We start from the raw sequence: 19,400 nt of genomic DNA on the forward strand, positions 1-19,400 counted from the left end.
GGTCACTCATAAGGGCTCAGCTTCAGTGGTCACTCATGGAGACCAGCTTCAGTGGTCACTCCTGGGGGCTGCTTCAGAGGTCACTAATGGGAGATTAGTTATCAGCGGTCACTCATGGGGACCAGCATCAGTGGTCACTTCTGGGGGGCCAGTGTCAATGATGAAGATTAAGAACTGCAGCCTCAGGGTGAGTAGCACCCCAGCATAAAGAAAACAAAATCCTCACACGTGGCACAGATGACGACGTCATGGTGACGAGGAGACGTGGATGTTGCCGCAGATTTCGGTTCCGTTGGGTCCACGGTCACAGAAGTCACACATGTACTGCATTGGGCTAACCTGTCGCAGAAGACCTCCTTCAAGTGTCAGAGAGTGAAGGTGACATTTGAGGACTGGGGTGTGTCTCATCTAAGCTGTGGTCTCTCCAGTCTCCTCGTGTGCGTGCAAAACTCCGTGAAGAGGGAAGACTGGAGGTTTGATGCCTGTGATTATGGTGTTGGCAGTGAGGACTGGGTTTACCGCTGACAGCCAGGAAAATGAACAACTCTGTCTGGGAAGAGGTCCACCCAGAAGTCCCCTTTGAAGCAAGGGTGACTAGATTTCCTCTCCGGTGCTTTGGACACCAAGAAAGATCAGGTGTGGAAGAAGGATTTGTGTTTGGCGAAGTAAAAACCAAGAAGGCACTCAGCCTCATGGATTGACACACCGGCCACAACAGGGGGGCTGATGAGGCCCGCCCAGGACCGGACAGCGCTGCTTTTGCTGTTCCTAGGGTTGCTGTGATGCCTTGGGGCTGTGGTGGTGAAGAGGCGTCCGCACATCCCATGGACTGGCGAAAGAACAGATACGTCTCAGAGAAAGTGCGGCCAGAGTGCCCTTTGGACGCAGAGATGACAGAGCTTCATCTCACAGACTTTGGGCGTGCTGCTTGTTGTTGTTATGTGCTGTTGAGCTGACTACGACTCACGTTACCCTATAGTAGCCCTGAACCCCGCCCTGTCTTGAGTCAGTCTCTGACACACTTGCCCCCATTGCCCCAGTCACCGTCAGCCCATCCCATCTGGGGTCTTCGTCTCCTGTGCTAGCAGAGGTGGTTCCTTGGAGAAGGACTTCTTGCTTGGAAAGGGGGACGGACAGCAAAAGAGAGAAGACCCTCAACCAGACGGATTAACGTGGTGACGGTAGCAGGAGGCTCAGGTGTGTCAGAGATGATGCGACGGCACAGGATATGACGTCAGGTCGTTGTTCATCGCGTCCTGTGAGTTACACTTGGCTCAGTGGCACCTCACGGCACCAGCAGATTGCTATGAGTTCATACGGACTTGATTGCACTTAATGACAGGTTTTGGATCATCGGGTTTCAATTTTTATAACAATAGCTTGTAATTTTTACTAATTGGTTACTAATATAATATTTCGTTAGTAAGTGGGTAGTAGTTTTTATTTGGTAAGTCACGGGCCTGTCTCCTCTTCCAGATCCTGATTGTGGGTGGTGGTGTTGCTGGGCTGGCTTCTGCAGGGGCTGCCAAGTCCATGGGCGCCATTGTTCGAGGGTTCGACACCAGGTGAGTGCTCTGCGGGTGTGACTTGCATTCAGGTAAAACATTTGTGCTTTTTGGAGGATGTTATGCTTTTCTTAAATGTTATAAATTAGAATTTAAAGTCCTTGATAAAGTCTTTTAATTGTAAGTGTTTCCACTTCCTGGAAGTTAACTCAACTGCAAAAATACATTGTTGTAGTAGAAAAATATATACTTTAAGTCCAGGTTTCAACTTCAGCATTCCCATAAAGAAAATAAAATACAATGTTGTTGTTGTTGTTTGTTGTTATGTGCCATCGAGTCACTGAGTCGCCTGCGACTCATAGTGACCCTAAGTACAACAGCCCTAAACCCTGCTCTATCCTGTGCCAATCGCACTGCCTCTGACACACCCATCCCGATTATCCCAGTCACTGAATCAATCCACCTCATAGAGGGTCTTCCCCTCCTGCGCTGTCTCTTTGTACAAAATACAATGTACATGAATGATTATATAAAACATTTATATATATATACATCAAACACAATATGTCGGAATGATTGTATACAAACCTATACACACACACACAGACACATATATGTATACATAAATACACAAATATATATACACACACATATACATGCACATATATACTTACATATGTATATAAAAGCTGGCACAGGGTCAGCCATATTGCCATTATAGAGTTATTTTTTTCATTCATTTATTTACACATTGTCTTTTGTGATATTATATGTTTTTTTCTGGTAAGTAGAATATGGTTGGATTTGAAAAAAACCAAACCCAACCACACAAGATCCCCACCTCCAGTGCAGTGCTGTCGTTGCGGTGGGCTGGCGGTGGGCCTGGGTCTCCTCAGGCCTGGCTCTCCGTCCCGTTGCTTGGCTCTCAGTGTAGGTACGATGTGAACAAGGTGCTTCTGGGAGTCACGGGAGAGGGTGCTGTCAGGACAGCTGAGGGAACACACGGAGGAGACGTGAGCCTTCAGGGAAGGAGGTAACGCTGACGAGGCTTCAGCCAAGTAACAGTGAAAGAATGACTGTTGTTTCTACAATACCTCCTGCTTTTCATACATAACCTGGTAGTTTAGTTGTAAGGAATTTCACCCGAAGGTATGAGGTTCGAATCCACCAGCTGCTTCGTGGCAGGAAGATGGACAGTCTCCTCCTGTGTCATATACAGCGTCTGAAAACTCACAGGAGGGTCTGCTGTGGGTTGATTCTGACTCAATAGTGCACAGAAACAGTGAGTCCTTACATGTAAAGAAAGAGTTGAGTAGTTTTTTGGTGGATAATTGTTGTGCCCTCATGAGAGAGAGAGAGACAGCCAGCTAGAGAGATGAGGTGGGTGGCTCTGGAATGACTCCTGGCCTGGGAAGCCCTGTGAGTGTTTTACCCGGTCTGGCGTGGTGGCTGTGAGTGGGAATCCGTTAGCCAGCAGTGGAGTTGTTCAGGCCTGTGGGACACAAACTGCGTACACCTGCCACAGAAGGTATTTCCAGAGTACCTGGCGCACGACCCAAGGAGAGCCGAGCGGACTGCTGCTGTGTTGGCTTTTCATTTCTAATTGCTCATGTGACATTTTCCAGCCTGACCTGTCAGAAGAAAGCATGCACCTTTGAGTGTGCGCACCAGGCTGTCTTTGTGGATGTGTGTGTGAGTGGAGCTGGGGTCAGGATCCCAGGGCACAGGCCCTAGCCACTGGTCTCCCTCCCCGCCCTCAGAGCCGCAGCGCTGGAGCAGTTCAAGTCCCTGGGCGCCGAGCCCCTGGAGGTGGACCTGAAGGAGTCCGGCGAGGGCCAAGGCGGCTACGCCAAGGAGATGTCCAAGGAGTTCATCGAGGCGGAAATGAAGCTCTTTGCGCAGCAGTGTAAGGAGGTGGACATCCTGATCAGCACGGCCCTCATTCCAGGTAGGTCGCTGAGCAGTGCAAGAGCAGTGTGAGGACGTGGACGTCCTGGTCAGCACGGCCCTCATCCCAGGCGGGTCACTGAGTGAGCACTCGCTCTGTGCGGTGTAGGAGGTGGACGTCCTGGTCAGCACGGCCCTCATCCCAGGCGGGTCAGTGACACTTGGTCTGTGCAGACGATGCTTATTCATGGCTTTTGAAAATGTACATGAGTAATTATTTCTCATTTTCATTTCCTGATTTATTCTGACATTAAGAAAGTGATGGTCTACGTGTTTCCTATTGTCAAAGGGGCCCTTTAGAGTAGTGAGAGAAGATCTTCACCCTGAAACCCACAGCGTCCCTTTTCAGCAGGAAGTAGCTAAGAGAATACGCCATCCCCTTTTCCTTATGACTCAGGGTGAAGTCTCTCTCAGGGAGGAGTGATAGGGAATGGCAAGGGACACACTGACAAAGGAGATTAATCAGAACTGGCTTTGACAAGCACTGTGGCAATTGGACAATTAAAACAGACATGGGGTGGGGGAAGAGAACGAACTGGGGATGAGGGTGGAGAAAACAGTGCAACAATGAATGAATGAAAACCCAAAATCTCTGTAAATGTTCATTAAAATTAATAAAATTTAATAATTTTTTTTAAAAGAAAGTGGTAGAAATTAGGACAGTAAAGATGGAAAAAGAAAGGTTCCCCTTCTGAGTCCTTAGAGATCACAATAGCCGCAGAATCTCTTGGGAAACCAAACTCACTTCTGCCCAGCCAGTTCTAAGTGCTGGTGGCCCTGGAGGACAGGGTCGCACGTCCCCAAAGGGCTCTACGGCCGTCAGTCTCAATGGGAGCAGAATGCCTCGTTTATCTCCCACAGATGGCTAGTAGATTTGAACCACTGGCCTTTTGGGTGATATGCCTTAGGGAATCTGCCAACTGGTCAGCACGGCCCTCATCCCAGGCGGGTCACTGAGTGAGCACTCGCTCTGTGCGGTGTAGGAGGTAGACGTCCTGCTCAGCACCGCCCTCATTCAGGGGCATCTCCCAGTGAGCCCAGTGCCTTAACCCTTGTGTCGTTAGAGCTCCACCTTGTGGTTGCACTCACCACTACTTTCATCTGTATTTTTTCCATATGTATTTTCTTGTTTAGTTTTTAAAAACTCAATTTTGTGTTAGTTTCCGTATAAAATTTGTATACGTTATGTTATATTCATGTACATTGTATTTCACACATTCCTTCATTCACATTGTGCTTCATATGATCACTCCTATGCATTGTACTTTATAATTGAAACATTGTTGATCTATGCCCACTGTTACCCTATCTTTTCAGGTCCCCACTGGATCTTTCCCAATTCATTCACCCCTTTCCTCCACCCACCAAACTCTGTTGTCCTAGTGATTCCTCCTTTCTACTCTTTTCGCCCTCTGGCCCCCTCTCCTTCCCCCTTTGGACTTTTATCCACATCTTACTAGTTATCCGGATAATTTTACAATGATGATCTTATGCAGTATTTGTCCTTATGAGACTGAGATAGTTCACTCAAGCATCATGCTGCCTGAACTCTCCCATGTTGTATAGTATTTTCTAAAATCACTGCTCCCTAGTGCTGCATAGTATTCCATCATGTGAAGGTGCCACAGTTCCTCAGTCCATTCCTTTGCTGATGGACATATGGCTTTTTCAGGGCGCATACTCTGTGCAGTGTAGTGGGTTTTTTTTTCTCTTTAAACTCTACAGATTAATTTTTAGTTTATTTCTTTTCTTCTTGCAAAGATACTATATTCATGTTAAGGGATTGCAAACAGTACTGGAAAATACTAAGAAAAACCTAGCTCATCTCAAGGCCTATTTTGAGGGTAATTTTTCTAAATGTGAGAGAAGTATAAGGATTGTTTGTGTGTTTATGGATTTATGGTGCTCTGTTTTTATGGCTGTGAAGCTTTGTTGCTTTCTCCTTATCTCATTTGACATGTTTGCTTTTTGTAGAAATGACTGAAAAGCAAACACATCAACTCAGGAATCACTTTTGAACTTTTTCATAACTTCCTCTCTAGAACGTGCTTTGTGGTCAGTCGGTGATTGGCGTCTAGTCCTGTGAACAGCAGATCTGAGCCTCGCCACGTCCTGTACCGTCCTCACCGTCTGATACTGTCGAGCCTGTTGTTATCACTGGTTGTTATCACTGTGTCCTGTCGGTCTGTCCTGTTGAATGTCTTCCTCTCTAGGGCGTGCTTTGTGGCCAGTCAGTGATTGGCGTCTAGTCCTGTGAATAGTGGATCTGAGACTCTCTGTATCCTGTACCGTCCTCACCGTCTGATACTGTCGAGCCCGTTGTTATAGTCACCGTGTCGGTCTGTCCTGTTGAATGTCTTCCTCTCCGTCTCTGACTCTCCACCTTCCCCAGTGTGAAGTCTTTTTGTAAGGTCTTGTCCCTCCTGATAACGATGACCACGATGTGAGATGACGTTCCACCATCCCTGCCTCTAAGAAGCGCCCAGGCTCTGTCCTTTTTCCACGGCAGACTTAATTCTTCCGTCAGTCTGTGGACGTTCAGGACTCTTAACACTGCAGTTGAAAAGCCTTGATTCTTCCTCCCTCACCCCCTTCACTGCTTGCTGTAATTCCCTATTCAAGGCAAGATTGGAGGGTCGGCGAAAGAGCGGTAGCCCCTCAGCCCGGTGGATTGACACTGTGACCGCTGCAGTGGGCTCTTCTGTGTCGGGAAGTGTGAGGATGGCACAAGACAGACAGGGTTCAGAGCTTTTGTTTATAGTGTCAATGCTAGTTGTGCTTGACTTGACGGCGTCTGAAAACAACAACAAGAAGAAGATGGCAAGATTAGAGGAGTGAAGAAACCTCACCTTTTGTATTCTTGCCTCTTCTGTGTTGTTTCTGTCTGTTATTGAAATGAGGACCTCGTGGACTCTGCTTTCCACCCCTTCCCAAAGAAAGATCCAGAAATACTGAGAGGTGGAAGAGTTCTTATGGTTCCTGGTGTTGCTGTTGTTGGGTACAGTCGAGTTGAATATGACTTAAAGTGACCCTGCAAATGACCGATCTGAGCCATCTTGTATCTGTGCCATCCTTTGACACCCTCCAGTCCGTTGTGGCCGTCACTGTGTTAGTCCCCCTGGTTGAGGGTCTTCCTCTCTTTCACTGACCTGCCACTTTTCAAAGCATGATGTTTCCTTCCAAGGAATAGCTTCTCTTAACCATGTACCCAGCGTATGAGAGGAATCTCTGCCTTTCTTACCTCCAAGGAGTATTCTGGCTGCACTTTCCCCAAGATGGAGCTATTCTTTTGGCCATCTATGGGATGTTCAACGCTCTTCTCCAACCCCTCACCTCAAAGGCGGTAGTTCTGTCATCTTTACTGTCCAGTTCTCAGATGCAGGACAAGTGACTGAAGACAATGGCCGAACCAGGTGCGTCTTAGTACTCAATCTGATATCGTTGCTCCTTGGTAATTTAGAGAGTCCCTGTTAGTAGACCTGCCCAGTGCAGTACATCTCCTGATCTGGTACCGAGGGGGGTGACTTTGGATCCCAGTGAGATGAAATCATTGACAGTTTCCGTCTTTTCGGCATCTCTCATGATGTTGCCTCCTGGTCCGGAGGTGAGAATGTTTGTCTTTTTGACGTTGAGACACAATCCGTATTGAAGGCTGTGTTCTTTCATCGTCTGCAGCAGGAGCCTCGAGTCCTCCTCGCTTGCAGGGAGGTTGCTGCTGTTAGCTCCTGCTAACGGAGTCTCCCCCGATTCTCTTCAGGGCCGGTCCGTGGGCTGATGTGAGAAGGACGCGTCTTCTCAATGTATCTTCTCTCCCTCTGTTGCTCAGTGAGCCACAGCTCTGTCCAGCGGGTGGTCTGGGTAGTCAGGTGGGCTCAGCTTGTGAAAGGATCTCTGAGTGTAGAGGTGCCTGGTGATTGGAGGGCGGGGGTGGTTCAGGCCAGCGTGGAACCAGGAGGAGGTTTGTCAAGTGCATTCACCTGGGCTGGTGCCCAGACATACTTTCGGATTTAACCTTCTTTTCGAGGCATTGATCTAGCTGTGGTGTAGACAGGTTTGAAGAAGGGATGCCGTGGTGGGTTGTAGGGCCCGCTTGGCCTTAGAGAGGGAGTTGTGTGTGTGACAGAGGCCGTTTTGTCTGATTTCTCCGTCAGATATTCTCAGCTTGCATTTCTGTTCCAGAAAAGTTGTTACGTATACACAGCGGCCAGTAGAGGGCGCCAAAACATCTCTCATGGAGCAAATGAGGCCCATTCATACCCTTATAAAGAACTGAGGGTAATTTGAACAAAGGATATAGAATTGTTATTGATTATCCAGTTAGCAGTCAGTCAGGGAACTCAAGACATCTTACGTGCTGTGTATAGTGACTTTTAGAACCTATCCTCCAATCCCGTAATATTTTAGTAAGTACTTTATGTTGTTGGTAGGTGCCGTCGCGTTGAGTATGACTTGTAGCAGCCCTGGGAACAGTCTGAGCCATGCCCTGCCCTGTCCTGTGCGGTCATCACAGCCCCTGACACACTCGAGTCCACTGCTGCAGTCACTGTGGCCATCTCCCCGGCTGAGGGTCTTCCTCTCTTTTGCTGTCCATCCACCTTTACAAATCTCTTCTAGCAACGTGCCCCAAGTATGTGTGACTGGTGGCTTAGTGGTCAGTGACTGCACTGCCAACCCAATGGCACGCTGTTCAAATCCACTAGCTGCTCCCTGGGAGAAGGATGGGCCGTCTCTTCCCATGTGCTTTGCTGCCGCCGAAAACCCACTGGAGGATCAACTGTGAGTCAGTTCCGACTTGACGACAGACAGCATCCTCCAATCTCATAATATTTTATAAAGTGCTTTAGAGTACGTACTGTCATTTATGTCAGCTTAGTGACTAAGGTGTGACTGATGGAAACCATCGTATTGTCTGTGTTCAGTGTATCTGAGTGCTGAGTGTGGAGGATAGAAGGCCATCAGTGCCTTTGAGCTGTGGCTTGGAGAAGGGTACTGCATGTGTTGTGGACCACCAGAACCATCAGATAGGTCTTGGAGAAGGTGCAGCCATGGTGCTCCTTAGAGGCCAGCATGGCACTTATTTGGGCACACATTTTCTGGAGGAACCAGTCCTTGGAGAGAGACGTTGTTGAGAAAAGTGGAGGAAAATCTTTCATGATCGTCACAGTGACGGCAACACTGGCCTTGAGGGTAACCGAGATCATAAAGACGGCACAGGACAGCGCAGGGCTCAGACCTCTCATTCAGAGGCTTGACAGCACCTCACGAGAACCACATTCTAGAATATGCACCTTCTCTGGGTGCGAGCCTCTCCTCTGAGCCTCCCCTCGTTCTGTCCTTTCTGACGCCTGTGTCAGGGCACATGCGACATACACAGGGCCTTGACCAGTGAAGGGTTCCAGAATTTTCTCTCGGAAGACTGGCTTTGGAAAACTATCTTTTCTTTTTTAGCTTATTGGGATATAATACACATGCAGTGTATTTCACCCTTTTAAAGTGTATGGTTTAGTGCCGTTTAGTATGCTCACAGTTTTGTATCCATCCTCAAAAGCCAATTGAGACTGTTTCTCCACCCCCCCAGAAGAAGCCACACCTCAGCCCTCAGCCTCATTCTCTCCATTCAGCCCTGCTGTTGGCAACTTTCATCTGCTCTGTGCCCCTCCCGTTGCCTGGTCTACACATTTCATGTTAGTGAAGTTGTGCACTAGACTGTCCTTAGAGAAGGACTTCTTTTACTTAGGGTACTGACCACAGTTCATCCTGCTTGTTGAATGCATCGAGACTTCATCTCTTTATTTCCGAAGAATCTACCATTGTATGGGTGGACCTCACCGTTCATTCATCAGTTAGTGGGTATCTGAGTTGCTTCTGTTTTTTGGATATTATGAATATTGTGCCTGTAAACATTTATGTGCTCCAGTTTGGAGGCTCATGTTGGGTTCTGGAAGGTGGGTTCTCTTGTTTGGTGAGGGCTGCTTGTGGTCTATTTGGTAGGGTTTTGTTGTTGTTGATAATTGTGTGTGAGCTGATTGGATTTGACAGATTTTGCTAACAGTGAGCTGCTTCCTGGAAGAAGCTGCTTTACAGTCAGGCAGGACAAGGGGAGCGGGCCTTGTATAGAAAAGGCGGTTGGGCTCTCGGGCCTTGTGTTAATTGTGTTTGGGAGGAACAGTCTTCTGAGTGGTACAGCACTGGTCTGTCAGTTTGCTGTCCTGAAGTAACTTGCGATTGCTGTGATGCTGAACGCTGTGCCACTGGTGTGTCAAATGCCATAATGGTTACCCTTCATGGAAAGTGTTTGGTGGAGACAGGCTTAGAGGCAGGAGTGGCATCCACTTCCTAAACAACATGCCTCTGAAAACTATGAACGTAGAGAAATGACAGTACTTACAGGACAGGGTACAGGCCATTTGTTCATTGGGTTTCTATGCCTCATGCTCAATTCGACAACACTTAACAACAACAAACAAACACACACATTTATGTGCATGTTTTGGTAAGGATCATTCGCTTTTGTATTTCTTAGGTATAAATACATACCTAGGAGTGGTACGTCAGTAATGTATATCACTGAGTGATGTTAGTTTGAGGACTAATGTGTGTCTGACTCAGGCCGTGGTCTTTCTAATCACTTGCTATGTATCTGGGAGCTGGATAGTGAATATGGATGACAGAGGAAGAATTGCTGCATTTGAGCTGGGCTGTCGGAGAAGAGCACCACACATCCCATGGACGGCCAAGAGAACAAACAGATGTGTCTTGGAGAATCTGCAGCCAGAGTGCCCTTTGGAGGCAAGGATGATAAAGCTTCGCCTCACACACTTTGGACATATTGTTAGGGGTTACTAGTACTTGGAGAACATGGTGCTGGGAAGGGTGGAGGGTCAGCGAAGGAGAGGAAGACCCTCAACCACGTGGACTGACATGATGACTGCTGCAGTGGGCTCTAGTGTGTCAGGAAGTGTGAGGATGGCGCAGGACAGAACAGGTGTCAGATCTTTTGTTCACAGGGTCCCTGTGAGTCATGCTTGACAGCACCAGACACCAGCAATGCCACTCGGGTCCTGTAAGACATGCTCCTCAGAGGACCCAGGTAGCAGTTTCCTGTGACTCCTGAGAACTGAAGAGGGCTTTTTCTTAGACATGCTAGAGCCTTTTGCTTACCGCACTGAGGAGGTAGCAGTCTCTGTCTCACATGGAGTAGAAATATGTGAGGAAGGAACAACAGGAGACAGTGATTCTCAACTTGTGATTTCAGACAAGAAAAGAATGGGTGTAAACAATGTGCTCTCCATTTGTGAAAATCCACAAAGATAGGGTTTGGGTTTTTTTTTTTAATGTAAGTAAGGTTTTATTAGCTGAAAGCAGAGAATACCAGAAGGATGTCTATCTGTGTTTCATTGATTATGTGAAGGCATTTGACTGTGTGGATCATAACAAACTGTGGCTGACTCTGAGAAGAATGGGAATCCCAGAACATTTAATAGTGGATGGGTGTGTCAGAGGCAGTGTGGTTGGCACAGGATAGAGCAGGGTTTAGGGCCGTTGTGCATAGGGTCGCTATGAGTCGCAAATGACTCGACGGCACATAACAACAACAAGAATGCAAAACCTATACTTGGACCAAGAGGCAGTGGTCAGAACAGAGCAGGGCAACATTGCATGGTTCAAAATTGGGAAGGGTGTATGCCAGGGATGTGTCCTATCTCCATACCTTTTCAACCTGTATGCAGAGCAGATTATCCGAGAGGCTGGGCTCTATGAGGAGAAGCATGGCGTTAGGATTGGTGGACGATCTATCAACATTCTGTTATGCAGATGACACAACCCTGCTCACTGAAACTGAGGAGGACCTCATGCACTTACTGCAGAGGGTCAAGGACTGCAGCCTGCAGTATGGATTGAGGCTCAATGTCAAGAAGACGAAGATTCTCACCACTGGGCCAATCGGTAGCATCAGGATGGATGGCGAAGAGATTGAGATTGTTCACAGCTTCAGTTTGCTCGGCTCGGCGGTCAACACTCTTGGCACCAGCAGTCAGGAAATAAAAAAAACGTATTGCGATGGGAAAGTCTGCGGTTAGGGACCTCTCTAAAGTACTCAGGAACAACGGTGTCTCTCTGGAGACTAAGGTGCACCTGATACAGGCCATGGTTTTTGCAGTCACTTGTTATGCATCAGAGAGTTGGACAATGACTAGGGAGGATAGAAGGAGAATTGACGCCTTTGAGCTGTGGTGCTGGAGAAGAGTACTGAATGTACCATGGACTGCCAAGAAAACAAACAGATTCATCCTAGAGAGGGTTAAACCAGGCTGCTCCTTGGAGGCAAGGATTCTGGGGCTTCGTCTGACATACTTTGGACATGTTGCCAGGAGGGACGGGTGCTTGGAGAAGGACATCATGCTTGGGAGGGTAGAGGGATAGCGCAGGAGGGGAAGACCCTCTATGAGGTGGATTCATTCAGTGACTGGGATAATTGGGATGGTTGTTTCAGAGGCAGTGCGATAGGCACAGGATAGAGCAGGGTTTAGGGCTATTGTACATAGGGTCTTTATGAGTCGCAAACGACTCCACAGCACATAACAACAACAAGTAAGGTTTTATTTCTTAGATTAAAGAAAGGGTTTATTTCTTAGGTTGATTTTCTCTTGGCAGCATTATAATGCGAAAGGATGAAGCTTTGTTGCAGGAGATCAGGGATTCCTGATTTGCTTTTACAATTGTAGACCCTTTCCACTGACCATCTGACTGACCTCTGTTCCCTTAATTTGATTGTTTGGCATTGCCTCGTGTGGCTTTGACAAAGTCCCTTTTTTTTTTGAGAATATCAGATGACAGGTAACAGTACTTAAGTGTTACAGTGTTGAGGCATTGGCATCCACAGGCTCTCTGCACACCTCTTTTGATGGATAAGGGGGTAAAGCAAAGGAAATGGGAAAGATATGGTGTGAAAAACAATGTATATTAATTTTTTAAGTAAACCAGTATAAAATAATTTTTTTAAAATAAAAGAGGTGTGCAGAGAGCCCACCCCTCCCCCAGTACATTCTTTGAAAAGTAAAATTCTTTCATTGTTTTACAGTCTCATATTAATAAAATAAATCATATTTAAGAATAACTTTATCTTACGTCAATTATTTGGAGATTTTCATAGCTAATATACATTGAAACATGTGTTGGAGGGAACATAAAGACTTAAAATTTCTAAAAGGATATTTAAATTTTATTATTTAAGTTTGATAGGTTTTTCTCTTTGGGGGAGTTTCTGTAGATTATTAAACTTGGTGAAATCTTTGTTAGTTTTGATTTTTGTCTATGGAAATTTGCAGCTAGTAGAAGCAAATTTTTAAGATAGTCCTTTAAATTTTTTAATAAATGTGCTCTTTAATTATTGGGGAAAAGTTTGTTTTTAGGTTTTCTTTAAATAGACCTTTAGGGATTTCTCCCATCTTCAAAAATATGCTGTTGACTAATCATATTTCGTAAGTGTTACATTTAGAAATATCTGAAGGCATCCAATTTGTGAAAGCCAAGTATTTGTTGGTCACTCTCCCTGGTTTCTTATTCAAATAATTAATTATGAAAGAAAGTTTTTTTTTCTAGTTCCAGTGATTAGAAGGCACATAAAATTACTCTTGAGTACTTAAGCCTGGATTAGAATCTTTTCCTGTTTGTTAACTGTGTCCTCTCTGGCCCTACAGAAGGGAGGGCGAAGGTGGTTTCATTTGTTGCTTTGTGCATTGTCTAGCTGAGACTTTCTAAAATGGAGCTGTGAGTCTAGTGCTTGGCCGTTCCGGTCCATTGTAGCTACTGCACACTCAGTGGTTCACCAGTTGCCGTGGAGGCTTGGACCTCAAGGTGGTCCTGTCTGTGGGAGGCAGAACTGTGCCCTGTAGAATTTCCAGGGGCTCATCTTTCAGGAGTCACTTTACAGGCCTTCCCACCAGAGTGCTCCTGGGTGACACTGAACCTCCAACGTTCAGCTCAGCAGCACAACTTGGCAGCTGTTGGAGCCACTCGGACAGGCCTCTGGAGTGAGACCTGACATCCTTTCTCCTGAACCTCATGGGCTGTGAAGAGAATGGAAATTGGAGAAGTGACATGAGGAGGAGAGGACTGTTGTGTAGACAGCCAGCAATGCTCAGTGCAAAGTTGTGTTTTCAGAGTGAAAGTCCCGAATAGGTAACTATTGAAGTTCAGGATAACTTTATCCTGTGTAGTTTAGGGACCTCTGCTGGCTCAGTGCTAAGGAATTGTGTTTCCAACTCAAAGGTACATAGTTTAAATCTACCAGCTGGTCGGCGTGGGACAAAGATGTACAATCTCCTTCTCTGAGATTTACTGCCTCGGAAACCCACTGGCGGGTCAGCTCTGCACTGGTTCTGACTCGATGCTTAACAACAACTACAACAGTTGAGATTTATATATGGACTCTTATCACTTGAAAAAGGAGCCCGGATTTCCAACTGCTTCTGTTCTTCTTTGGTTTGGATAAATACAGCCTGTAATTTATGTTCCTGATCCTTTTGTTACTATCTAGTTAGAGGTATCATATTGTTATAGTAGAGAGATTTCTCCTTGAGCCTTTGTCTATCTAATTTGGCCTTTACAGGACAGGGGACTTCGGAATTTCCCCATCTGACTAAATGCCATTGAATAATTCCAGTAAATATTGCTAAGTGCTCTTTGGAATCTTTATAAAAAGTTTGTGGCAAACCCACTTCAGCGTGGTGTTTTGGTATTAATATTTTTAATGGTTTCCTTTAATTATTTTCTTAAAAAAATTCTTTTGGTATGATTAAAATTGTGTGTAAGGGTTTGATTCTCTGTCCCAGTAAGAGAGAATCAGAATTTATTGATTTCAGATGGTTCACTTAGAGAACTAAATATACAGTGAAAAATTTTCTGGTTAATCTTTAGTCTTAAGTTTTGAACTAGTTTTGAACTTAATATTGTATAGAAACAAATAATGTATTTCTTTGCTACATTGTAAGCATTTGTTTAAACTTTTTTTAAATTTTTTTTAATTTTTATTTTATTATTTTTGTGTGAGTGTACCGTCAAATCAGATCTGACTGGTACAGGAGGAGATTGTCCCTCCTTCCCCGGCAGAGCATCTGGTGGATTCGAACCGTGCGTGTCTGGGATTGTAGTTGCAGCTCCTTACCACTAGGCCACCAGAGCTCCCCTTGTTTAAACTTTTTAAGGAACAAATTTTTCTGCAGTTTCTTGAGACTTGAGTGTCCAGCAGTTTCTTAAAACTTGAATGTTTTAAAGTTATAGTTCAATAAATATTTATTGAGAGAATGCATAATTACTGTAGCCTAGTGGACAAGGAGTTGTGCTGCCAACACCGAGGTATATGGTTCGAATCCACCATCTGTTCCACGGGAGAAAGACGGGCAGTCTCCTGTTGTGCGATTTACAGGCTCCGAAAGCCCACTGGAGAGTCAGCTATGAGTTGGTTACCACTCAACAGCACACAAGAACAAGAACCGTTCAGAGGCACGTGAAAGTGGACCTGTGTGGGTTACAACCACATGTGCGTGCAGACAGCTAAGAGCAGCGCTCCTGGGGAGACGCCCGTTCAAGGAGCGCACAGATGCAAGGGTGCTTCCGCCTAAGCTGCTGCTTCCTGATCACCACATACCACGGGGGACCCCAGGACTGAGACGCACCTGAGGGTCTGGTAGACGTAAGCGGCTCAAATGGCAACATACCTGTCCGAGTGCTCAGATTTGAGACTCTTACAGGTGTGAGTGAATCTTTCCCTCCTTCCCCTGCACACCGCGCTGTAATTGTTTTCAGGTGCCGCTGAGTCAACCCTGGGAACGACAGATCTGAGCCTCGGTTGTCCTGTGCCATCCTCACCCGTTGACGCCACGCCCAAGTCCATTCTTTTTTTTTTTAATCCATATTCAGCTTTATTCTGAATTAATCATATATAATATCAAGAGTGCATGTCAAATGAGTAGAAAAAAATAAAGGAGCCCATTACAAAAGTTCCATGGAAGGTGGAAGGGCGGGCACAATGTTAGGATTCCTGTTTAGAGAAAGTAATATTCTCCAGATCATGGATGCCATTTTTGTCAATAATTCGAACACTGAAGGTTGGAAGATTCAGGATAAAACGTTTCTGGAGTTCCTCTAGACATTTCCTAAGCAGCTCCACTGCCTTATCACGTGAAATAGTTGGCGTATAGTATCGGTCTAGGATACTGAGAGTCAGCAAAGCACCATAACCATGGGCTGCAAAGGGGGCCTTTGCCAAGGCTGCCAAGTAATCCATATAGTAGAGCGCTGGGCCCTCGTGCTCATCATAGCCAGCCAGGAGGAGGTTGACATGGTATGGAGTCCGACTCCGCAGGCAGTCAGCCAGGTTCCGCCGAGTGAAATTAGCTGCTGCTGTGGGAGATAATTCATAACCATTTCGCATCTTGTAAAGCTGTACATTTTTCTGAATATATTCTGCAAACTGTACAGTGTCACCAGCTTCTCCAACACACAGAAGTAAGATTTTTTCACTCATCTTAAACATCTTGTCATGATCATCCTTCATCTGGACAATATTACTAGCAGCCACTCGGTCAGAGGCGACCAAGACGTAGTCGGGGCCTTGAATGCCGATAAGGTACTCCATAGTAGCAGGGGGGCAGAAGGCAGCGGGTGCGACACAGCGTGGGTATCGCTAGCTAGTCAGCCTCACGGGTGAGACAGCACAACCAAGTACAACTCCGCGTGACGCAGGCTGGCCCACAGCCGTGGACGCTCCCAAGTCCATTCTTAGAGTCTCTGTGCCAGTCTGTCTAGTTGAAGGTCTTGCTGTCTTTCATTGACCCTTTGACCCTCCACTTTCCCAGCTGGACGTCTTTTCCCAAGAACTGGCCCCTCCTGACGGCGTGATCGGCCTGTGTGATGAAATGTCACCGTCCCTTCAGGGATGCTACTCACTCTATGGACCAAGGAAATAGCCCTTGAGTGACGGGATGAGTGAATGGAGTGATGGCCAAAGGGCCCTCGCTTTCGCCTAGACTTGGGGACATTTAGCAAGGCTTGCAACCAGTTTATTCCAGTTCCCCGTAGAGAATTTGCAGGCCCACCCTGGATATTTTGAATCAGAGTCTATAATACGATCCCCAGTCCTTCCCGTGTTCACAGGCTTGCTCTCGTTTCCAGGTGAGATCTGTTCCGAAGTGTGTCTGAGTTGTGCTGGTGGGTGAGTCAGGATGAGAGTGTGTTCCTTACTTACTTGGGTTTACGTTCATGCAGAAATGGGCTCCGAGACTTTTCAGTGATTTGGAAGCTTCATGTGCACCAAGTGAAGTTGACTGTGATGAGAACTTTATTATGTGCAGTTGAGTTACTTAAAAAAAAATGAGAGCAAATAGACACATTAAAAAGCAGGTAAAAGTTGTTGTGAAGTGCTTGGGGGTTTACTGTACGCAGGAGTCACTTGAGAACTGCCGAGGAGTCTTGTTAGAGTCCTTTCTGATCTGGGGAGTTTTGGTGGCCATGCACATTTTCAGCAGAAGTTCAAACCAGAATGAACCAGTGTGAAACACTGGACTTTCGTACCTTTCCAGGGGAACTTAATGTCCGTGCATCAGAGGGACTGAGGAAGGAAATCTTGTGAAATCTCTCATCTGCAGTTTTGCTGAGGAAAAAAAAGGTGTTTGCTGCCAAGTCAGAACTGACTCACAGCTGACCATTCAGAGGGTTTTCAGAGGCAGTAAATCGCCTCGGAGGAGATGCCCATCTGTCTCCCTTGAAGCAGCTGGTGGATTTGAACGCTGTGCCTTTGGGATTGCAGCACAGCTTACTACTAGGCCACCAGATCTCGCTCTCTTTCTCGCGTGTGTGTGTATGTGTAAAAACTTTACTGTTGTTTTTTATTCCTGTCTTTGTTGTTTTTGCTGTGTGCTGATGAGTGGCCTGTGATTCATAGCGACCCTCTGGACAGCAGCTCTGAACCCTGCCCTGTCCTGAGCCAGTCTCACTGACTCTGACACAACAACCCCGTTGCCCCAGTTACTGTATTAGTCCATCTCATCTGGGCTCTTCCTCTTTTGCACTGTCCTCCACCCTTCCAAGCATGATGTCCTTTTCCTGGCCATGTGCCTAAAAGTATATGAGATGTAGCTTCAAAATCCTATTCTCCAGGGAGAAACTTGGTTTCATCCTCTCTAAGACAGACCTATTTGCTCTTTTGGCGGTCCACTGTATGTTCAAGACTCTTCTCCAGCACCACAACTCAAAGGCATCAATTCTTCTTCTATCATCCTTAGTCATTATACAGCTCTCTCTTGCATAGCAAGTAATTGCAAAGACCATGGCCTGGATTAGGCGCACCTTAGTCTCTAGATTGACTTTGTTGCTTTTTGATATTCTGCAGAGATCTCTGACAGCAGATTTTCCCAGTGTAATTCATCTGTTGATTTCCTGACTGCTGGTCCCAAGAGTGTTGATTGTGGAGCCGAGCAACCTATAATTGTTAACAACTTCAGTCTCTTCTCCATCTATCATGGTGCTGCCAGTTGGCCCATTGGTGAGAATCTTTGTCTTCTTGATGTTGAGCTTCAACCCATATTGAAGCCTGCAGTCCTTGACCTTCTGCAGCAAGTGTTTCGGGTCCTCCTCAGTTTCAGCAAGCAAGGTTGTATCAGCTGTATAACATAGGTTATTGATGAGTTTTCCTCCAATCCTGATGCTACATTCTTCCTCATAAAGCCCAGACTCCCAAATAATCTGTTCTGCAAATAGATTAAAATAGCATGGAGACGGGACGCATGCCTGATGTACTTGCTCTCTGATTTTGAACCATGCAGTGTTTCCTTTCTCTGTTCTGAGGACTGCTTTCTGGTCCAAGTATAGGTTTTGCATAAGCACAATCAAGTGTTCTGGGATTCCCATTTTCCTCAAGGTTAGCTGTAATTTGTTGTGATCCACACAGTCACATGCCTTTGCATAGTCAGTGAAGCACAGATAGACATTCCTCTGGTACTGTCTGCTTTCTGCCAAGATCCATCTGACACTAGTGATAATGTCTCTTCTTTTACGACCCCTTCTAAAACCAGCCTGTATTTCTGGTAGTTCTCTGTTGATGCACTTGCTATTCCAGCCGTTTCTGGATAATCTTCAGCAGGATTAGTCCTCGTCTACTCATGCAGTCCGTTCTTTGAGGATAAAGGATCAAATGAACCGGAAATGAGCAGTCACAAGGGAGACCTCAGTTGTACTTTGGGGGAAAAAATACTGTTGATTCTGTCTTCTTTTATTAACTTCTGTTTTCTGCAGTTATATCTTGAACTATCTGATATGCTACCTTGTCTTTGTTCTTTGTACCTGAGACCTTCTCCAGGCTGCCTCAAGGATATAGGGTCATTTCTTTATATTTGAAGGATTATCAATAAACATGAGACTTACTCTGTCCCTTATCATTCACTATAATAACGTGGACACATCCTCCTTGTTCAGCGTTCAGTGTAAGTTATGTCTCTTTCTCTTGCTGTGTGGCCTGGTGTGCTCTGTGAAGGAGTGTCCTCACTGCATGGCCTCATCTTCTGTCTCTGGGAGGGCACGTCACCAGCAGCGAAAGCTGGAGTTAGTAAAAACTTGTTCTAATGCATTTTACGGGGTGTTCCCATTCTCTTAGAACCGACTTTTTAAATTGCTCCCTTGATTTAAAGGCAAAAGTGATTATATAGGAACACACAGCCTTATTTGCGGAAAGTGAGGAGGACTTTGAAATCAAAGGTGCAAAAAATCAAAGGCTGTGACCCTCAGTCTGGACTGTATCCCAGCGTCAAGAAGACAGAACTCCTCACAACTGGACCAATAGGCAACATTGTGAGAGAAAGGACTGAAGTTGTCAACTGTTTCATCTTGCTTGGATCCATAATTAATACCGTTGGTACCTGCAGTCAAGAAATCAGAAGGCGACTGTGGCGC

The 19,400-nt window shown here is 46.0% G+C and overlaps 1 protein-coding gene and 1 pseudogene across 1 annotated transcript in view; one reads left to right on the forward strand and one right to left on the reverse strand.

The window, feature by feature from the left end:
- Positions 1-19,400, forward strand: part of NNT (nicotinamide nucleotide transhydrogenase) — a 172,064-nt gene that overhangs the window by 41,094 nt on the left and 111,570 nt on the right. The window contains exons 5-6 of the mRNA XM_006898607.1: positions 1,477-1,565; positions 3,266-3,453. Coding sequence (XP_006898669.1) covers positions 1,477-1,565; positions 3,266-3,453 — 277 coding nt within the window. The remainder of the gene's footprint in view (positions 1-1,476; positions 1,566-3,265; positions 3,454-19,400) is intronic.
- On the reverse strand, positions 15,487-16,123 carry LOC102873469 (annotated as a pseudogene).

The sequence above is a fragment of the Elephantulus edwardii genome, unplaced genomic scaffold, assembly GCF_000299155.1.
Source record: "Elephantulus edwardii isolate Elephantulus edwardi_28Jun2011 unplaced genomic scaffold, EleEdw1.0 scaffold00235, whole genome shotgun sequence".
Taxonomy (NCBI): Eukaryota; Metazoa; Chordata; class Mammalia; order Macroscelidea; family Macroscelididae; genus Elephantulus; species Elephantulus edwardii.